General features: G+C 49.0%; 1 protein-coding gene across 1 annotated transcript in view; it reads left to right on the top strand.

Moving 5' to 3' along the window:
- The first annotated feature begins 14,342 nt into the window (after positions 1-14,342).
- LMNB2 (lamin B2) overlaps positions 14,343-18,165 on the top strand; it is a 42,075-nt gene continuing 38,252 nt past the window's right edge. Inside the window, exon 1 of the mRNA XM_074851291.1 lies at positions 14,343-14,643. Within this exon, the coding sequence (XP_074707392.1) occupies positions 14,443-14,643 (201 nt within the window). The 5' untranslated portion in view covers positions 14,343-14,442. The remainder of the gene's footprint in view (positions 14,644-18,165) is intronic.

An 18,165-nucleotide genomic window follows, 5' to 3' on the forward strand; every position in this document is an offset into this window, starting at 1 on the left:
GCTGGGACGGCGCCGCTTCCGGCCCGCGCGCACCGGAGGCCCAGGGCCGGGCGGGGCCTTCGGCGCTGCCGGCGGAGGGGGCGAAGGGCCGCGGCGTCCCCGGGCTGTGGCGACCTCAGAGCCCCCGGGGAGGGCCCGGCGGAGCCTCGGGGGTAGGATCAGGTGGGACAGATCAGGCCAAAGCCAGGGCTGGCAGGAGCGGGGGGGCCTTGACGCGCCCCCGGGCAGGGCCCTCGGAGCCCGCCATCCTCGGGAGGGCCCGATCCTTTACCAGCGGTGATTTGTGAGGGCAAGAATACAAAATAAGTAAATTAAGAATTAGATTTTTGCAGGCCCATGGCCGTGAAGAACGTGTGAATCCAGACGTTAAACCTACCCCGCGGCTGGACACCAAAACTGCTGAGGGGAGTCACCACCACCGTGGGCCGTAGGTCAGACCCCGCTCTGTGGCTAAGCCAAGCTCAAACAGATTTTTCTCCCACAAATTAAAACTTTAGTATTGCTTGGCCACGATTTGGCCACGTTTGATAGACAAATCAAAAGAAACGGGCTAAACGGTTTTGTTGAAATGAAAGAGATTGGGTTTTCCTGCCTGGACAAATCCTTACCTCTGAAAAAGAACTGAGGCGAACATGTGGTTCGACCCAATGAACTGTTTCTGCTTTCAAAATCAAGTCCATTTAATTTCTTGAAAATACAAATTTAATTGAGAAATTGAAAATCTTGAATTTTTAAACAGAATTTTACATCTTGCTGTTAGACACACTATCGAACGAGTCTTTGCAGGACCATACCAGGGCAGCTGTCCTAACACACGCAGTCTCGTTGGACTCTTTGTCACCCAGCTCATGGCACAAATTCAAGCAGTAAGGAATATTCATCTTAGATTGTGAAACAGGCCTAGCTCTAACGCTTTCCTCCACAGGAGGGCAGAATATGGACAGACATTTGCAGGGTGAAGGTGACATATATGACTATATGACTATATGACTATGGACAAAAGGAACGCCCAATCTGCTTCATTCCAGCATTTCTGAAAGTGAAGAAAAAAAAAATAGGAAGGCCAAACTTGCTATCTACACCTCTAAAATCAACCCAAGTTTGATATAATCTTTACTAATGAGAACTATCATATGGCGCAGCTAAAGGTCCACCCACCCACAAGCTCTGGTTTTCTTGCAGGAGGAGCTGCCACACACCCCGGGTTGGAGAAGGAGGTGTCACCTCTCCTGCCACGGCCGTTGTGCCTGGAGCTATCTCAAGGTGGGTGCTGACATCAGCTCTGGGTGTGCAGAAGAAGGGGATCCTCCCGCTTCGTCTCTGTGACCCATCAGGCACAGTGGCTCTGAAAGAAACACTTGCCCGCAGGAGGAGGCTGGTGCTTTCTGCTGCCTGGTCTGCCAGCCCCGACACCCAGCAGGACGCTGCAGACACGGGCTCTTCCCCCACTCACCCCGGCTATTGCTGTGTTCCAGTCATGGCACCTTCTTTTGCACTCAATGTGCAAACGTAGACGTAGAGTCCCCAAACTCTCCTTGGGTTTCTCCTCATTTTACCTTCCTATTCTTCACTGAATGCCCCCCAAAACACTGCCTTTCCCCCAAGAAAAGGTTCTTTCAGACCCTTTACCTCCCATCATCACCTTTACAAGTCCCTACTAGAAAATCCAGTTTTTCAGTTTCGAGAAGGTTTTGCCATTCCAGCAGTGGTAAATGCCTTCTCCCACATTCCCAGCATTTGCAGGTGGTTTGCATCTCAGCTCAATTTCTCCCTTTCTTTGAATTCTGCATTAAGTCCCCATGCCCTTTGCCTTATTACTTTCCCAGAGCCCTTATGAGCAAAGACCCCGTCAGGTGAGCATGGGCGAAAGAAAAAAGGGAGATAAGGTAAAAGAAGCCACGTGACTGGGGCTGAATCAGAAACCCCAGGTTGGGCGTGACTGGCTCTGCTGAGAAGGACATGGGGGTCCTGGTGGGCAATAGGCTGAACGTCTGCAGTGTGTCCTGGCTATGGTGAACATACTGGGCTGTATTAACAGAAGTGCACCTAGTAGGTTCCTGGAAGTGATCGCTCCCTTTACTCAGCACTCGTTAGATCACATCTGGAGTCAGTACTCCAGTCTAGGTTTGGGCCTTGCAGTGCAAGAAAAACATCAATAAATGAATAAGTTCAGAGGAGGGCCATGAAGATGTTTGTGGCCTGGAGCATATGTCCTGTGAGGGGTGCTGGAAGGAATGAGGCTTTTTCAGCCTGGAGGAGAAGCAGAAGTGAGCTGAGGTAGATGTGAAGCAGCCACGTGAATTTCTGATTAACTAATGGAGAAGAATGAGTATAAGAACGATCCATCCCAATGTGCCAGAAGTCAAGCAAGTACAGCAGGAGGCCAGACTGAATGGGGAATTCTGGATTGAGTTTAAATGCAAAAATGAAGAGCATGGAAGATGGAAGCAGCACCAAGCTACTCAAGAGACATACACAAGCATTGCATGGACATGCAGGGACAGAACTGGAAAAGCCAGAGTTCAGCTGGACTTGGCTGAAGACCAAGGGAAGAAGGAAGAGTTCAGCATGTGAACACCTTGTCCTTCTCCCATCTGCTCCAGGTTTATAGAGAGCCATTCTCTGCCACAAGACAGGTGAGGTTTATCTTAGTGTTCCTCCTCTTTTCCAAATATAGCATTGGCACAATCCATGGTCCGCCTCACAGAGGCACAGGATGCACAGCTGAATGATGATGCCTTGGACCCCATTGTCTTCTGAACCTGAAGCTCATCCTGCTCACTGCAGAGGTGAGGCAGGCAGCCTCAGGTCCAAACTCATCTCCACTACTCATTTCACTGCATCCCTCTTTCAGCCAGCCCCCTGCATGCTCTCATGGCCAAAGCCACACACACTTCCTGAGATCCACCACTTGCACCCATGGAAAGGCAGAGCTCCCTTCCCTCCTGCCTGTGGAGCTGGAATTCCCAGAGCCTTGCTGTGGAGCCTACACCAACCAACAAGCTGGTGTGTAACACTGGATTAAAGATGCTCTCCCAGGACGTGCTCCCACAGCTGGCACAACCGTGGAGGCCTTTTACCCAGTAATTCCAAGCGTGAACTTAATCACCTCCCCAGAAGTGAGGGGGAGAGTCAGGAAGCTGTAGCCTGCTGCTGTCCTGCAGCACTTCACCTTCCTGTCTTACCGCTCCTTGGCAAAGGCCTTGTAAGATGCAGATGTTTGCATTTAACAAGATCCAGCCATGGTTTTCTGCCAGGTGTCTTCTAGCATCAGCACAGGTCACCCTGTGAGCCAGCAGAGCCAGGGAGGCCGGTAGGGCCGGGCACCGAGAAGGCAAACAGGAGACAGGCTCAGCCTCATGCCTAAAGATCCAAGCTACTTTAAATTCAGAGGCTACTGACTTATGTTAATTAACAAAAATATGCATAACAACCAGTGTGCAAGCACTTCAGCACCATTCCCGAGGCCTCCTATTTGAGCTGAGACCTTGTTGCTCTCAGTGCACTGGTTTCTTCTGGAAATGCCCCTTCCCCAGTGCATCCTGGCTGTCCTGCTGGAGGCTTCTGGGCCTCAAACACCTGAAAGCCCCGCTCACTTCTGCAAGGTTGGTTCTGCACTGAGGTCCACTCTGTGCTTCCTTAGCTCATCTTCATATGTTTCCCCAAGTGATGGAGACTCACTGTCTTCCAGGAAATAATTACTCACAACACCAACCAGCAAAAATCCCTGCACAGGGTTCATCATACGCAGTATTTCTGCAGCTGAGGCCCTCACAGTCAAGGATGGAAATACCCCCATGCACCAAGATAGAATGGGGCTCTGAAAAGAGGATGTGGGGACAGCAAAAGTGATAACAGAAGTGATAACTCTGCCAGCTCAGAAGTGGCTGTGGCTGTCAGACACAGAAACTTGTGATTATGAGCAAGGCCCCTCGTCCAGGCGTGCAATGCTGTGCTGGCACTGCTTGGCACTTGGTAGGAGTTGCCACTAATGCTCCACTGTGCTCCTTTGTGAGGGCAGGAGAGAGCTAGGGAAGGGGTTCATCCCGCCTCTGTGGGATGCAGGAGGTAGAGGAGTTCCTGGTGTGTAATGGGGCTGTCCAGGGAGCGACCAGAGCCAGACCAAGGTGGTCCTTCCTTGCTGAAGCATCTTGGGAGGGAAGTGAAGATCGCTGCAGAGTCTCCACTGCTACCTCTTTTAATGAAAACAGCCTCTCCCGCTGGAGTGACTCTGCTGCCTTCGGACGCTTTGTCTCTCTCCTATGTCGTGTTTGCCAAGGAAGCCTCAGCACAGGGAATGTGCATCAGGCCCAGCCCAGCCCAGCTAACCTCTGGCTGCCTTCTGCCAGACAGTTACCCTGTTGCTCACTGTCTCTCTCACAAAGTTTTAAAGCCCTGCTTTGAGACAGTCAGAGACTCTAACCACTTTCTTTAGTGGTGGCTCATTAGTTAGGTTTAACCATATTTTTAAACAAAACACTGCTTTGCACATCATAGGGCAATTTTCCCATTGGTCCTTGGTTCTTCCAGCAGAAGTAGTTTCAACCTGACTTTAAAGAAAACTCTGGTCTTGGTAAGTAAACTGAGGTCCGGACAACATCCCCCAGAGCTATCTGGTAACTTGCAAGACTTTCCACAGCAAAATCAGAAACCAACAGCCTCCACCACCAAAACTGGGAGAGGAAACAGGAGGCTAAATCCTTCTCCTACATCACTCCGTAAGCAAGGGCACCAGCTGCTCCGCTCAAGCCATGGTTTCCCCTCTGAAGCAGCGCGTGTGCATGGGCAGAGAAGCCATGAAAACTGCACTCCTGAGAGAGGAAAGGCAGGCGACCCTGCAGCAATTCCCCTATCGCTGTGTGTAACGCCAACAGGGAAGACTATGTGTATTTCTAATGTTATGTTTTGTGCAAAGGCTTCTTTTATAGCATAGGCGCACTGCTAAAACTGTCACCCGTGCTGTCACAGACTGGCATCTGTTCCTGAGTCCACCTGCTCCAGGAAAAACTGGAAAACAACCCCTGCCTGTTCCTTGGAGCTTCTGCTGAACAATGGTTTTCATCCACCTGGCCAGTCCAACTGCCTGCTTTGCTTGAGCAGAGGAACCATCTGCAGCTGCCAGTTCAGGCAGGCTGCTTCCATCTGCTGAAGGAAAGGATTTAACCCTTCTGGGGCTGCACTGGGATTTTACAGTCTGGGCTGATCTACTTCACCTCTGTTGCCATGCAATGGAATGCCTTAATTTTGTATCCACTTCTGCAATTAGAGGTGCCTCAGCTTTGGTCTTCCTTGGAAGTTGCTCATCACTTCCAAGTAAAAAGGGTATGCCTGGGTAAACAACCTTTATTTCTGTCACTGAGAAGCAAATTTTCTTCCTTCTTGTAGGGAACCACATAGAGGAGGGCCTCAGTTTCCCCTGCAGCTGCTGTACTGCTGTATCACACACTGCTTCTCCCCTGTGCCAGTGCCCCTTTCAGTAGGACCACAGTGACTTGCCTTCCTTTCCTACTTGCTGCTCTTGCTGGGGATGGAAAGGTCTCAACCAGGTGGGAAAGGCCATTTACAGCCCTACAGATTTCCCTCAGAATTAGCCACTCTGGACAAACGCAACCACCATTTGTGTTACAGATGCCTTTTACAAGAGGCCAGTGTTTTGCAATGGCTGAATGCCATATAGGTATGAGTGGCTTCCGTGGGGATGAGCCCATGCCCCAGTCCCTTGGTGGGCCCGTGGAGTGTCCCCGCAGGCACAGGGTGGTGCAGTTGGGGCAGCGTGGGTGCATTGTCCCTTTGGGCAGCACTGGGAGGCCAGATGAGCTCAGCCCTATTGCCATTCTGTGCCAGTGGGGTCTTGGGCTGTCCCAGCCGTGAGGAGCCTCCTGGAGGGAGGCAGAAGCCCAGACTGGCGTCTCAGTGGAGCCTGTGAGGACCTCAAGGTTCAGGTGGAGGTTCGGAGCTGGCTCTCATTTCTAGCTTGGCCCCCCAGGGCTCTCCTTTACCTGGGCGTGCCGTTCCAGACTGGGAGCAGCGCTGCTCCAGGCTCAGGGTGCAGCTCCCGGCTGGGCAGTAACAGGGCACAGGAGAAGGGGCTGCCAGCACGGGAGCCTGCGGGGAGGCCCTTGGGGTGCCATGTTGAAGAGAAGGTCAGAGGGGAAGGTGGGGTGAGGTGCTCAGCCTGCGGCACGGACAAGAGCCACGGTCAGCAGTCACAGCCCGTAACGGGGTGACTGTCACGAAGCAGCGTGCCCTGTGCAGGTGAGTGCGTTTAGGCGCTGCAAGGGAAGGAGGCATGTCCCAGGCTGCAGAGTCCCTGTGTGAAGGATCCTTCACCACTCTGGCACAGGCCTTCCCGCAGCCCCGAGGTGACCTGTGCATTTACCTGAGTAGACCCTGGTGCTTCTGGTAAGAGAAGCTGTCACTGGCTGTGGTTGGACACTGCCTACCCAGACCTGGTCCCACTAAGCAAGGACATGTCTCTTACCCACCCCAAGAAGGCTTTGACCAGCATGTCCCAGTGGAGGCAAGAAGGGCTCCCCAGCATAGAGGCTCCCCTTCATTTCTCCAGTGACACCATTCCAGAGGAGCAGCTGCGTGTGAGCCAGCTCTCAGCTGTGCTCTCTGCTTGCACTGTATGTACCAGACAGCCATGAAGCGTTTTTACATGACTAATCTCATGACACAGCATGTTTAGCAAAGGCTTAGAGCTCTGACATTTCCACTCCTTGCTTGCATGGATGGATTACCTTTATCCTTGGAGGTGGGGACATACCTGTGACCTCCTGCAGAGCAGGGAGCAGCCACTGGTCACAGAGGCCAAAGGAAGCCAGAAAAGCGGCAAGGATGATGCAAGGGTTGAGAAGGATGAGGGGATTGCAAAGGGGGGGTCTTTCCCCAAGTGAGTTATTTTGGGAGAAGACCCACCAACAGGCCAAGGATTGCAGGGACAACCCTGCAAGACTGTTTCCTGAGAAGAAGGGAATAATAGCAGTATCCACCTTCCAAGGAGGTGTTGGTCCTTCCTTGTACGTATGCCAACAGGAGAGTCCTGTAGAAAGCAAATGTTGCTATTTCTTTTACATAAGAAGACATTTTTGACAAGAATGAACTTGGTCATGAACTGGTTGGTGTGGCCAGGGTGCTGCCTCTTGTTGACGCTAAAGGGTGTGCAGGGTGGGGAGGAGAAAACTGAATGAAAAAGTAAATGGAATTCAAGAGATTTGTGTAAAGACAGAGCAAAGGCAAAGGGCTAAGCAGTCATAGTGCCCATATAAGTATAGATTCTTCACACAGGATTTTCTCCTTGTGGGAGTCCTGCTTTCTGGTCATGCACCTAAAGATGTCCTGAGGTTGGCTGAGCACCTCTGGTCACCTGAGGCACCCAGTCGCTACACTGGAAGGACTCCCAGTTCCTTGACAGATACAGGGTGGAGGTTTTCTCTCTCCGCTCTGGCCTCAGGCCAGTCCTGCAGACCCAACCCCTGCCACTGAGAAAGTGGGTGGGGTGGGCACTGAACCAGAACCACTGAGTGAGGAGGTGTCATCCAGCCAGTATCACCACCCAGCTACTCCATGAAGCTCAAGACATACAGACATTAATTGAGGAATCTTCACGGTCATCTTAATTTCATTGCAAGATCATTATAATGCTTGATAAATTATCCTTTGTAAGATACTTTGAGATCTTGGGTGGGGCGCACTTCGGAACTGCAGAGAGCATTCCTTTCATCTCCTTTATTAATTGTATAATATGCACAAGAGAGATTGATCCCATGCACATACCTCTTCATCTCCATTCACCTGTCTTCTCCCCTCTCACATATGTTTACTCTATAAACTCTACTTAAGGAATCTCAGCACTCCCAGATGTACGCAGGATTTCTTATGTTACGGTGCATGATGAGCTAATTATCTTTCAAAAGGGAGCCAAAGGTTTCTGCTTTCACCCCTCTTTGCTAAAAACTAAGCTAAACTTTGCTAAAAACACATTGGGGGGTTTGTTTGTTTAACAGAATAAAATTGAAATCTTAACCCATCTCCAGTGAGACCATGACAGAGGCTGAGCTAGCCTGGCCAGACATGAGCTACATAACAGGTTACTGCAGCTGCTGGAGGAAAATATGTAAATAGCTCTATGGTGATGGGCACCCAGCCAGCTGCAGTTGGTCTGCGGATTTGAAAATTAGGCGCCAAATGGTTGTTTTGAAAAAAACACTGGGTTTGTTTTCATTAGCTTGGAGATCAGTGCCAGGTTTTATATAATAACAGCGTAGGGGTGTGAGCACTACACGCTCCCCTCCCACAGCTCCGCTGGAGTAGCAATGATCTAAGTGATTCTCAGAGCAGAGCTGGGATTGCTTCTGGCTGATAAAGCAAGCTTTGTGAACTCAGAACTGCACTTCAGAGCCAGTCCCCACCCTCCTCCACGACACGTTCCAGACTGCCAAACGGCTCAAAGATTAGGGGCTTGCTTGTGTTCTGAGGGAACCTGGGGCTACCCTGGCAGGCTGCATAGGAGTCTTTTATCTTTGAATCCCTGCAAGTATAACTAGAATGAAATTCAGCTCTGTATGTGAAAGTCAAAATTCATAATGTTAGAGATTATTGGCCCAATATTTCATTAAAGGTGATATGAATAATCCTTTCCTTGATCTTAGATTAATTTTGCTATTTACCTATATAAGTGGCAGCTAGTAATGCACACGAGCGCCCATGGCTCCACCTCCACAGACTGCAGGGCTGCTGGCAGCCTGACTAGAAGGAAATGGTGATATTGTTCCTACCTGGCCACCTCATCTGTTTTCAGTGGTTTTTTCACAGTATTTTATTGCCAAGAAATCTGTCTTCCTATTACTTTGGAAGAGTTCCTGAGGTATGGGGAGCCAGTGAGTGGAAGACTCAGTAGCTAATGCTGCACTGAAGGCTGTGGTGTATCACACACTACACCACTTCCTTTGCCTGATAAAGGCTGTGAACAAGTTACAACTGTAGAAGGCCACTCCACTGCGCTTGTGCCACAGACGTGGGCTCTTTGTAGCATGTGGTGTTATAAGCAAATCACTGTGTAGAAAAATGATGAAGTGAAATTGTGGAAAGTGGAGGAACCCTGAGCACTGACCCCCCACCAGCTTCTTCCTTTGCCACTTTTTTGTTGAGAGGGTTTTAAAATGAAATTCTCATTTCTTTCTGGTCACGAGACCAGGGTCTGGTTCCAGTACTAGAGTCTAAAGGGCCACCCAGGCCTTCCTGATTATGACAGTGACTCGCCTTCCTGCCACAAAAGAGTGAACAATCCCAAGCACAGATCTGAATTCTCCTCCCCAGGTTTGGTTAACGCTTCCCCTGGTGTGATACAGGTTGAATTCTGCCTCAGTAAGGAGGTTAAATACTGTAGCAGAAGAATATTGTTGTTGAAGGCTCCTGCCAAAGAGGAATTAGAAATAAATACAGCCTCTACACGTTAACAGTGTGGTGTCTTGTCTTGAAAAAAATCCTCGTTCTATATACAGTCTGCTGTCTGTTTGCTTTAATCCCACAACTGTGCACTGTGTTCCTCTGCTCTTTTTTACATGTCTCTTAGCAAACTTTCTAAAGCAGATGAGGAAGATCTCATCCATGACACACGGCATACTGTGAATTTTCTCTACTTGCTTTGGTGCTTTTTGTGCTGACACTGCTGAAAGCAATTTTATTCAATGAAAGCTGAAATTCTGAAGCAGAAATCTGTGGTGAGGTATGAGTGCTTCTTCCAGACTTGCAGTCATTGTAGCAGGTTTTTAAGCACTAATGCTGGATTGAATCTGGACTGATAGGAAAATGTTCTGTGCTACATGTTCAATCCTTGCCCCTACCTGAAATTAATGAAAATATCTGAGACAATCAATTAAACATTAACAGGCTGTTCAGAGTGAGATAAGGAACACGAGGCAGAGGGGAAGTTAGGCAACTAAAGAAAAGACAGAAATAATCCTGCTATTAAAGACATACAAATAAGTGTAGAATGAGAAAGGGGAGGGCATGGCAGCAGCTGCTGAGAAACTAAAGCAGTTGAGGTAAGAAATTACAGTGGAAATCCTGCATCCCCAGATTCATGAAAATGTCAGAGTCATTATGAAATCCCAGACAGTATCAGAAAACTTGTTACACCCAACTGTACAGGAAACTGGTCAACGACTGAGAAGATGCCCTGCATCAAAGGATATGAGAGGTTTTCCTTTGTCTTTATTACGTACTGTAAGTAATCTCTTCATTTATCTGATGGCAGAAGCACTCCAGTGCTAGGCAGAGCCTATCACTGTTGTCTGTGTTCGCTGACATCCCAAAAATTTATTCTTATCCTACCCAGACAGTCAGATATGTTGCAAGTACCTTTGAGCTAGAGCTCCAGTACTGAGCCCAGGGCACGTCCAAGTTCCTGACTTTGTATCAGGGTGGAACCTGTACATGCACCAACCTTCTGTGCTCTGCTTTCCACAAAGAGTAAACCTGGGGGAGGGGATGAGGCAGGAGCCTTGGGGGGCTCCAAACAGGTTTCCAATCTGAAAAGCCCAAGGAGCTCAGCCCCAGGGATTGCCATGGCCCTCTGCCCCCCAGCCAGGTAAGGCTGACACATGCCTAGATAGTCCCTTTGTCAAACACTAAATGATTGTGTCCTGGGCTAACAAATCAATTCTACCTTCTCAAAGCAGAGAGGCAGTTTACTATAAAATTGTTTTGAGTAGCACTGAACTGTCAAGGTCCTTAACGAACAACTAATTGCTAAATATGGAGAGACTAATGACAACACAGACTCTGGTTCAATACTAACCTGTATCATCAGAATGATCTGAGAGGACCCGTATTTGAACAGATGCTAATTCCACAACTGAAGCATGCATTGTACTCCCTGTAAAACACAGTTGTCTAGCGGGCTCTCAGCCTTTGCACTTCCCCTCCTTCCTTCATGCTTTCCTCTCCCCATCCCACCCCCAAACCGTCCTTTTCTTTTTAGCGGAGATAGGAAAAGTGAACATATATCTTCAGTTAACAAGGAGGGGAGACCAGTGCCAAGAATGAAAGCATGCAAGTGTTCTGATTAGTGCTAAAGAAAGGGACCTTCTAACAAATGTTGAAAATCTTAGGTATTATTATTATTATTGAGGCGTATTTCAGGAAGTATATTTAGCAACAAAAGATTTTACTTCAACACAGTTGATATCAGCACTAACTGGTAACATTAGAAGACAAAAAAACCTCCCACAAACTCCTGAAACATTCAAAGTTTCTAAGCCATTATCTATAAAATCTGACAGACAAAATAATGGGGGAGTTTGGGCTAAACTTCATGAACAAAGGGGATTTACATCAGGATTACAGTATCAGTCAAAATTAAGCAAAAGGTTTAAAAGAATTTCCAAAATATGTCAGATGTGGTGTAGTATCATGTCAAATCACGAGAAGAAATTAGCTAACCCAAAAATGCTTGTACAGAGGCTTTCAGCATTCCTAAAATATTTTTTTCTGGCTTCACGTATCAAAAGTTTGTAACTGGTCTTTCACAAATTTGCTGGTGTTGAAAACTGCGTGTTGAGAGAGAACAAGTTCATTCTAAGTGCACGGCTTGATGCTCACAGGCATTTTTTTTGCTTTGCTCGGGGGAAGGCAGCGCTGTTTGAAATGACACAGATTGCACACAGGCAGCTCGGGCAGAGGCACGGGGCTGGGGGCTGGAACTGATTCAGGAGCGTTGGTTTACAGTTTGCAGACAGGCGCCAAAATTCAAAAAACGCACTATACTTCAAATCCAGAGACGCGGATGAAAACAATGAGGAAGGAGGCGGCTCCAGGGATGCTGGGCTGTCCTTCGTGTAGCTCTGTGCCCGGAGCAGGCAGACGGGGCAGGATCTGACCTCCCTGCTGAGCAACGACGACACAGCACTCTGGGATTTGTAGTCTCTTCTTTCTGCTTCCTTTTCCAGATAAATTCAAGTCAAAACCAACTCGAATTCAGTCAGAAAGCCGAGTTCCACACTGGCTTGTATATCGTCTTATCACATCTCACTGATAAAAATCTGGTAATAGTGACTTTCCAATAGGGAGGTTGTGTAAATGCCTACAGAAGGGGCATGTGTAGTGATCTATAGGCTTACTTTTATTTATCATTCATAAACCCCCTTCAGGTAACCCACTGATACCCACGGCTTCACAGACTCCGTGTAGAAATCCCGCCTTCAGCTCTCTGCAGGAGATAGAGGTGAAGGAGCAGTCAGTGCTGTCCTAGGAGAGAGGATGCCCAAGCCAGGTGGGATGTGCTCTCTGGTGTCTACAGAGGAAGCCAGGACCACTCTCTTCATATCAGATGCATATTTTGAAACAAATGCATTCAGGTGAAAACACACTATCTACATGGGTCAGCTGCTAAAGATATACAGTGACTGCAAGAAGGACTTAGAGCTGTTTGCCAACAAGGGTACTGAGCTTCCAGAATTCATGGATTTATTCTGAGGTTTTCCAGTTTGAGGTGTGCTCAATATTAGGATACCATTCCTCTAACATGAGGATCATCTAGGTCCTATTTTGAGGATAAACCCATTCACTCCTATTTGTTCAGCCTGGCTCCCTAAGTTTCTTTTCATATACCGTGTGCAGTATTTTCTTGCTCTGTTTCCCATTTCTCTATCTAGATCCGTCCTCCCTCTCATGCACAGCACTTCTTTGCATTATGCTCATGCTGCTTTTTTTCTTTGCTGTCCATGTGTATGGACGACAGACTTTGAATCATTTTTTCTGCTTCTCAGGCAGAAAATGTCCCTTTTCTCAGCCTTCTCTGGTAGCCAGAAGGCACAACGGCAGTAAGAACTTTTCAGCCTCCAAAGTTTTGGGACATGAGGAATTAGCTCATGGGAACGGTAATTCACTTTATACCAGTTAATGTGCAAGAAGTGGCAGAAGTTGGGGTATATTCAGTAAAAATATTTTTTGGGAAAAATAATACTCAAAATCTTTAGGAAGGGACAACTTCACAGTGGATTATAGTTTGTACAAAATTTGGCTGCATTCCCTGGGACTGCGAAAGAATTTTAGGAGAGCTTTCTTCTTGAACAGCCTGATTGGAGACCGGGAGGCATTGCAACCTCTCAGTAAAACTTTGGAAGAAATTTCTAAAAATCTACAAAACAGCACTCCTAAAATTCCACCCTTGCAAACAGCTTATCAGTACTTTTTCTGAGACTCTCCACCCCCAATTTAAGCAAACAGAAGGTCCCTGGCCTATAAAACTTCAGCACTAACAGCAAAGCACAGCAAATTCATAAACAGCTCAAACCAGGGTTATATAACAAAGTTTTAGTAACGCATGGGAAAATATATCCTGTAAGTGAGATACTACAGAGGTTTCGATACAATTGCGATGATGAGCAGCATGGCATCACTTCTACGCGGCGTGATGGCGGCCGACGGTTCAGGTGGGTTTCACAGAATCATCTCGGTTGGAAGGGACCTTGAAGATCATCCAGTCCAACCATTAACCTAGCACTGACAGATCCCAACTACACCAGATCCCTCAGCGCTCGGTCAACCCGCCTCTTGAACCCCTCCAGGGATGGGGACTCCACCACCTCCCTGGGCAGCCCATTCTAACGCCTGACTACCCGTTCTGTAAAGAAATGCTTCCTAATATCCAGTCTAAACCTTCCCTGGCACAACTTGAGGCCATTACCTCTTGTCCTATCGCTTATTACTTGGCTCAAGAGACTCATCCCCCCTCTCTGCACCCTCCTGTCAGGGAGTTGTAGAGGGCCATGAGGTCTCCCCTCAGCCTCCTCTTCTCCAGACTAAACCCCCCCAGTTCCCTCAGCCGCTCCCCATCAGACCTGTGCTCCAGACCCTGCACCAGCTCCGTTGCCCTTCTCTGGACACGCTCGAGTCATTCAAGGGCCTTTTTGGAGTGAGGTTTGGGGACAGCCGGGCAGCCATGGGAGCCCCTGGCAGGGTGGGGGGTGCGCTGTGGGCTGGGGACCCGTGGGGTGACTCGCAGCCACCAACGCCCGAGTGGCCGCTCCCGCTGTGAGCAGGACTGGGAGCAGCTGCCGACAGCTGAGGAGCGTGTGAGGAACAATCCCGGTCCTTCCCGGTTTTATTACAAAAAGCATCTTGCCTTCAAGATGCGCTTTACTCACACTCACAACTGCCTAATTTTGTGTTTTAATACGCGGCACAAGCTACACTTTTGGATGACGAGCAGACTGGGGCTCGCCGGGCGTCCAGCAGCCCACAAAATGGAGGGCGGCCAGGACTGCGCCTCCCAGCGCGCCCTGCGGGGCGGCGCGGCCATCTTGGCGCCGAGACTTCATTTCCCAGGCGGCGCGGCGGCGGGGGAGGCGATGTCCGCCATCTTACCGCTCCCTCCTCCCCCGGTGCGGCTGGATTGAATGAGCCCGCTGCCCGCCTGCCCGCGAATTGAGCGCCATGTCAGGCACCCCGAGCCGCGGCACCCCCGGCGGGACCCCGCTGTCGCCGACTCGCATCTCTCGCCTGCAGGAGAAGGAGGAGCTGAGGCAGCTCAATGACCGCCTGGCCGTTTACATCGACCGTGTGCGGGCGCTGGAGCTGGAGAATGACCGCCTGCTGCTGAAGATCTCCGAGAAGGAGGAGGTCACCACCCGGGAGGTACGGCCCGAGGCGGCCTGCTGGTCCTCGCCCGCGGCTCCGGGGCGGGAAGGCGACCAGCGGCGGCCCGTTGCAGGCTTTTTCCCCGCTCCGTCCCGGGGAGGGGGTCCGCGGCCCAGGGGCTCGACCGACCCGTTCCCGCGCGGCGCCTCCGCCCGCCCGGCGCGCTGTGGCGGCGCCATGCGCGTCCCGCCGCGCCGTTCCCGCCTAGCGCTGGCCTCGGGTCGCGGCGGGGCGGTGGGCTCTGGCTGTGCCCGGCCGGTGGGCTCGGGGCTGAGGGCGAGAACTGGGGGGGCCGGGCAGAGCTGACGGGGGGGGGGGGGCGGTGTGGAAAGCCAGCTCCTGCCCGTCTGTGTGACACCCCCCACCCCCCCCCGGGGGCTGCCGGGGATTCTGAGGCCGCGATGTCGTGCAAAGAGGCTGCTGGTGCCATGATAAAGGCGGCTCAGGCCGGGATCGTCACCGAGTGAAAATTCGGCATCCGGAGCGGCGGCGGTGGCGGGAGCGGGCCGGGCGGGCGCTCCTCGGGCGGGCGGGCGGCCAGGCTGCCCGGCGCGTTTCGGCCAGGTCGGGCTTGGGGCACAGAAGGGCCGTTCTCGGGGTCCTCTGAGGCTGCGTGTGGGTCTCGTCCGCCGCGGGCTGGTTCTTTGCTGTAGTTTGTCGTCTGTTCCCCGCGCAGGCTGAGCCTCTCGGTGTACTGGAGCCCATGCTGAGCACATGCGTCCTGTGAATTGTAGCAACCTGCGTGTTACTTTTTCTTTACGGTCCCTGTCCTGACGGCTGATGTGATGAGATGAAAAATTTGGAAGGGTTTCGCCGAACTTTGCTTCTCACCAGAGGAAATCTTTCTTTGTCCCCAGAAATGCTAGAAATTGAATCCTTGTAGTGTGAACTGTTCTGATCTACTTCCTGTGGTCTTGGAGGCAAAACTGGCTAATCCCTTTTCCTAAGCCATGTTTTGCTTTTCCCTCTTCTGTTGTATCTGCTTTCCCCCAGGACTCTCCTTCCCATATGGAGGAAGGATGTAGTCAGTGACACAGCTGGGGACAGTCCCACCCATCCTGTACCAGCCCAAACCCCCTCTACTCCATTTATTGGAGTCACTCTGCAAGGTATGGTGTCCCACCTCTGAGATGAAGTTAAACTTCTGTGGAAAGCCTTTACTGTAACTTGTGTGTGTGATTCAATGGATTGCTATGCCGCTGTGTAGCTTTTTGGTTTTTTTTTTTCCCATTTAAGGGTCTGGTTTGATGATGCTAGAGCTGGTGGGAGGAGGGTTTGAATTAATTTAGCTTAAGCAAACCAGATATGATAGTGTCTTGTTTTGGGGAGTCGTTGGCCTACCTGCAGTCAGCATACATTCAGGATTGAAGTACCTTTAAAGTCCCTGTGTGCCACTTAATGATATATTATAAGTTCCATGTTTTCAAAATAACTAGATATTTCTAGACAAAGCATGGCCACATCACTTGTCCTATGTGAAATCATGCTATAAACAAAATAACCATGTCTGGTTCAGGGAGCTTGTAAGTTATAGATTGCTGGAGGCTAGAAGGAGCATGCATTTTAAACGTAGGAGGCAGAATGTAATTCTAGTGACAGCACACATGTAATGAGTAAGAACAGGACAAGCAGGCAACATAGATACAATCTCATTATATTTTTAATATGAACATAAACTCACTCCTAATAGCAATTCTGTGTTACCAATTCTGGAAAAATGCTCTGATGCAGTAATCAGAAAAAAAACTTGAGGATTTTGATATAAATATCTTGCTTAGTTTGCCCTTGAGCTTTCTTGCTTCACTTTTCTTCCAAACTTCAAAAAAAGTCCTAATTCTTGGACATATTCTAATAAACTTTGTGAGGATTCCTCAAGCTGCTCTTTGATATGTCAGAGACAATGTAAGATGCTTCAGCTAGTCTCTGGACCACGTTTGTTAAATGTTTCCCTCATCCCTTTAGGACAGCTTATTTATTCTTTACATATGTCCAGAAAAGGAGACTTTGTAGTCTTACTGTTTTGATGTAGGATGGTAGACAGTGGTTTAGGACTGTGGGAGCAGTAAAACTTAGGATGACTGTCAGATTATTGGGTTTACTGGAATTGGAGAATCCTGTCCTTTCACTTTCAGGATCAATCTAATAAACTGGATTTTCTGCTGACAATTCAGTTTTCTTGTTACGCTGTTAGAATATGTGTTCATAAAATGATTAAGCTTAGCATGAAATAAGATATTAATAAAAAATGAACCCTCCAAACCCCACAAAAAACCCCAAAACCCAAACAAACCCCAAAGCAACTAACTTCTGTCTAGAAGCACAGTTAAACATAGTCCCGTGATATACTGTTCTGGCTACATCATTGTACCTTTATCTTTAGCTCTACATGCTTAAAATATTTTCTTTCCCCAGGGTGTCCAAGATGCAAATTCCCGTTGGTTGTCCTCAACTGTATGTAAATTTTACTCTGTGTTTTTTAGCTGTCTAAATATTTTAATATTTTTGGCTTATCTCTGGTAGTGGCAGGGAACATCATCTGGTAGATGGAATGATGTGTGTTGTGGGATGGCAACAGGAGCGGCTGCTCACTGGTGGGCCTTATGTTAATGCCTGAGACTTGCCTTGAGAGCAGGTGATGGGTCCGTAATCGAAGGCAAATGGGAAGTTGAGGATTGCTTTGACAAGCAGTAGATGAGAGCATGGTATCACGAGAGAGATGTTTATCCATTGCTTGTCGTTCCAGTATCCCACAGTGACCATGTCTGAGAAAGGGGCTGGGGTGAGACCATTACTGACATCATCTCCCCCACCCCTGCATGCGTGGGAACAAAGGGTTGGCACGTTTCTGATCTTGTTCTCAAAGCTCTGGTTTAGGGGAATATCTTCTAGATGAGAGAAGTTCTGCTGATGCTGTTCAGGCAAGGACCATAATCACTGTTCTGCCAGAGACTCTTCAGTCATCAGCAGATCAGGATGTTCTTTTTCCTTGTTGTTTTAATCACCAATCTGCAGAAGATAGAAGAAAGCAGCCACTTTCTCCTCCTCTGTTAGGCAATCTCCTTAGTTTTGCAGACCACAGCTGCATCATGGCCTTGGAACAAAGTAACTCCTGTTGCTCTTTTTGAGGAACACAGGGCTGCCACCCCTTAACGGTAGAGAAGAGGAACTTTGCGGAAGTTGAGCTTCATCTTTAGTCCTCTACTATTTTTCCTGCTTTTCCTAACCCTGTCCAATGCTGTTCCACGTCTACTTGTATGCAGGAGGCCTCTAGAGAAATAAAAATGTATACAGAAAGCCCTCAGACAAACATAAAAAAATGTTGCCTGTGTAGCTGGGGGAACCTGTAATTGTCCTCATTCTTTCTCTGTTCCCTCTCTTGCTTGAATCCCTGCCTAAGACAGAAGAGAAATTTAACTCATCCCCTTGTTTTTCTACCTCCCTAGTATATGATTGATTCTGTTCTCACTGTTGGGGTCACTGTTACAATAACCTAATTTGTGAGGCTGGGAGGGGAAATAC

Source organism: Strix uralensis, chromosome 27 (genome assembly GCF_047716275.1).
Source record: "Strix uralensis isolate ZFMK-TIS-50842 chromosome 27, bStrUra1, whole genome shotgun sequence".
Taxonomy (NCBI): domain Eukaryota; kingdom Metazoa; phylum Chordata; class Aves; order Strigiformes; family Strigidae; genus Strix; species Strix uralensis.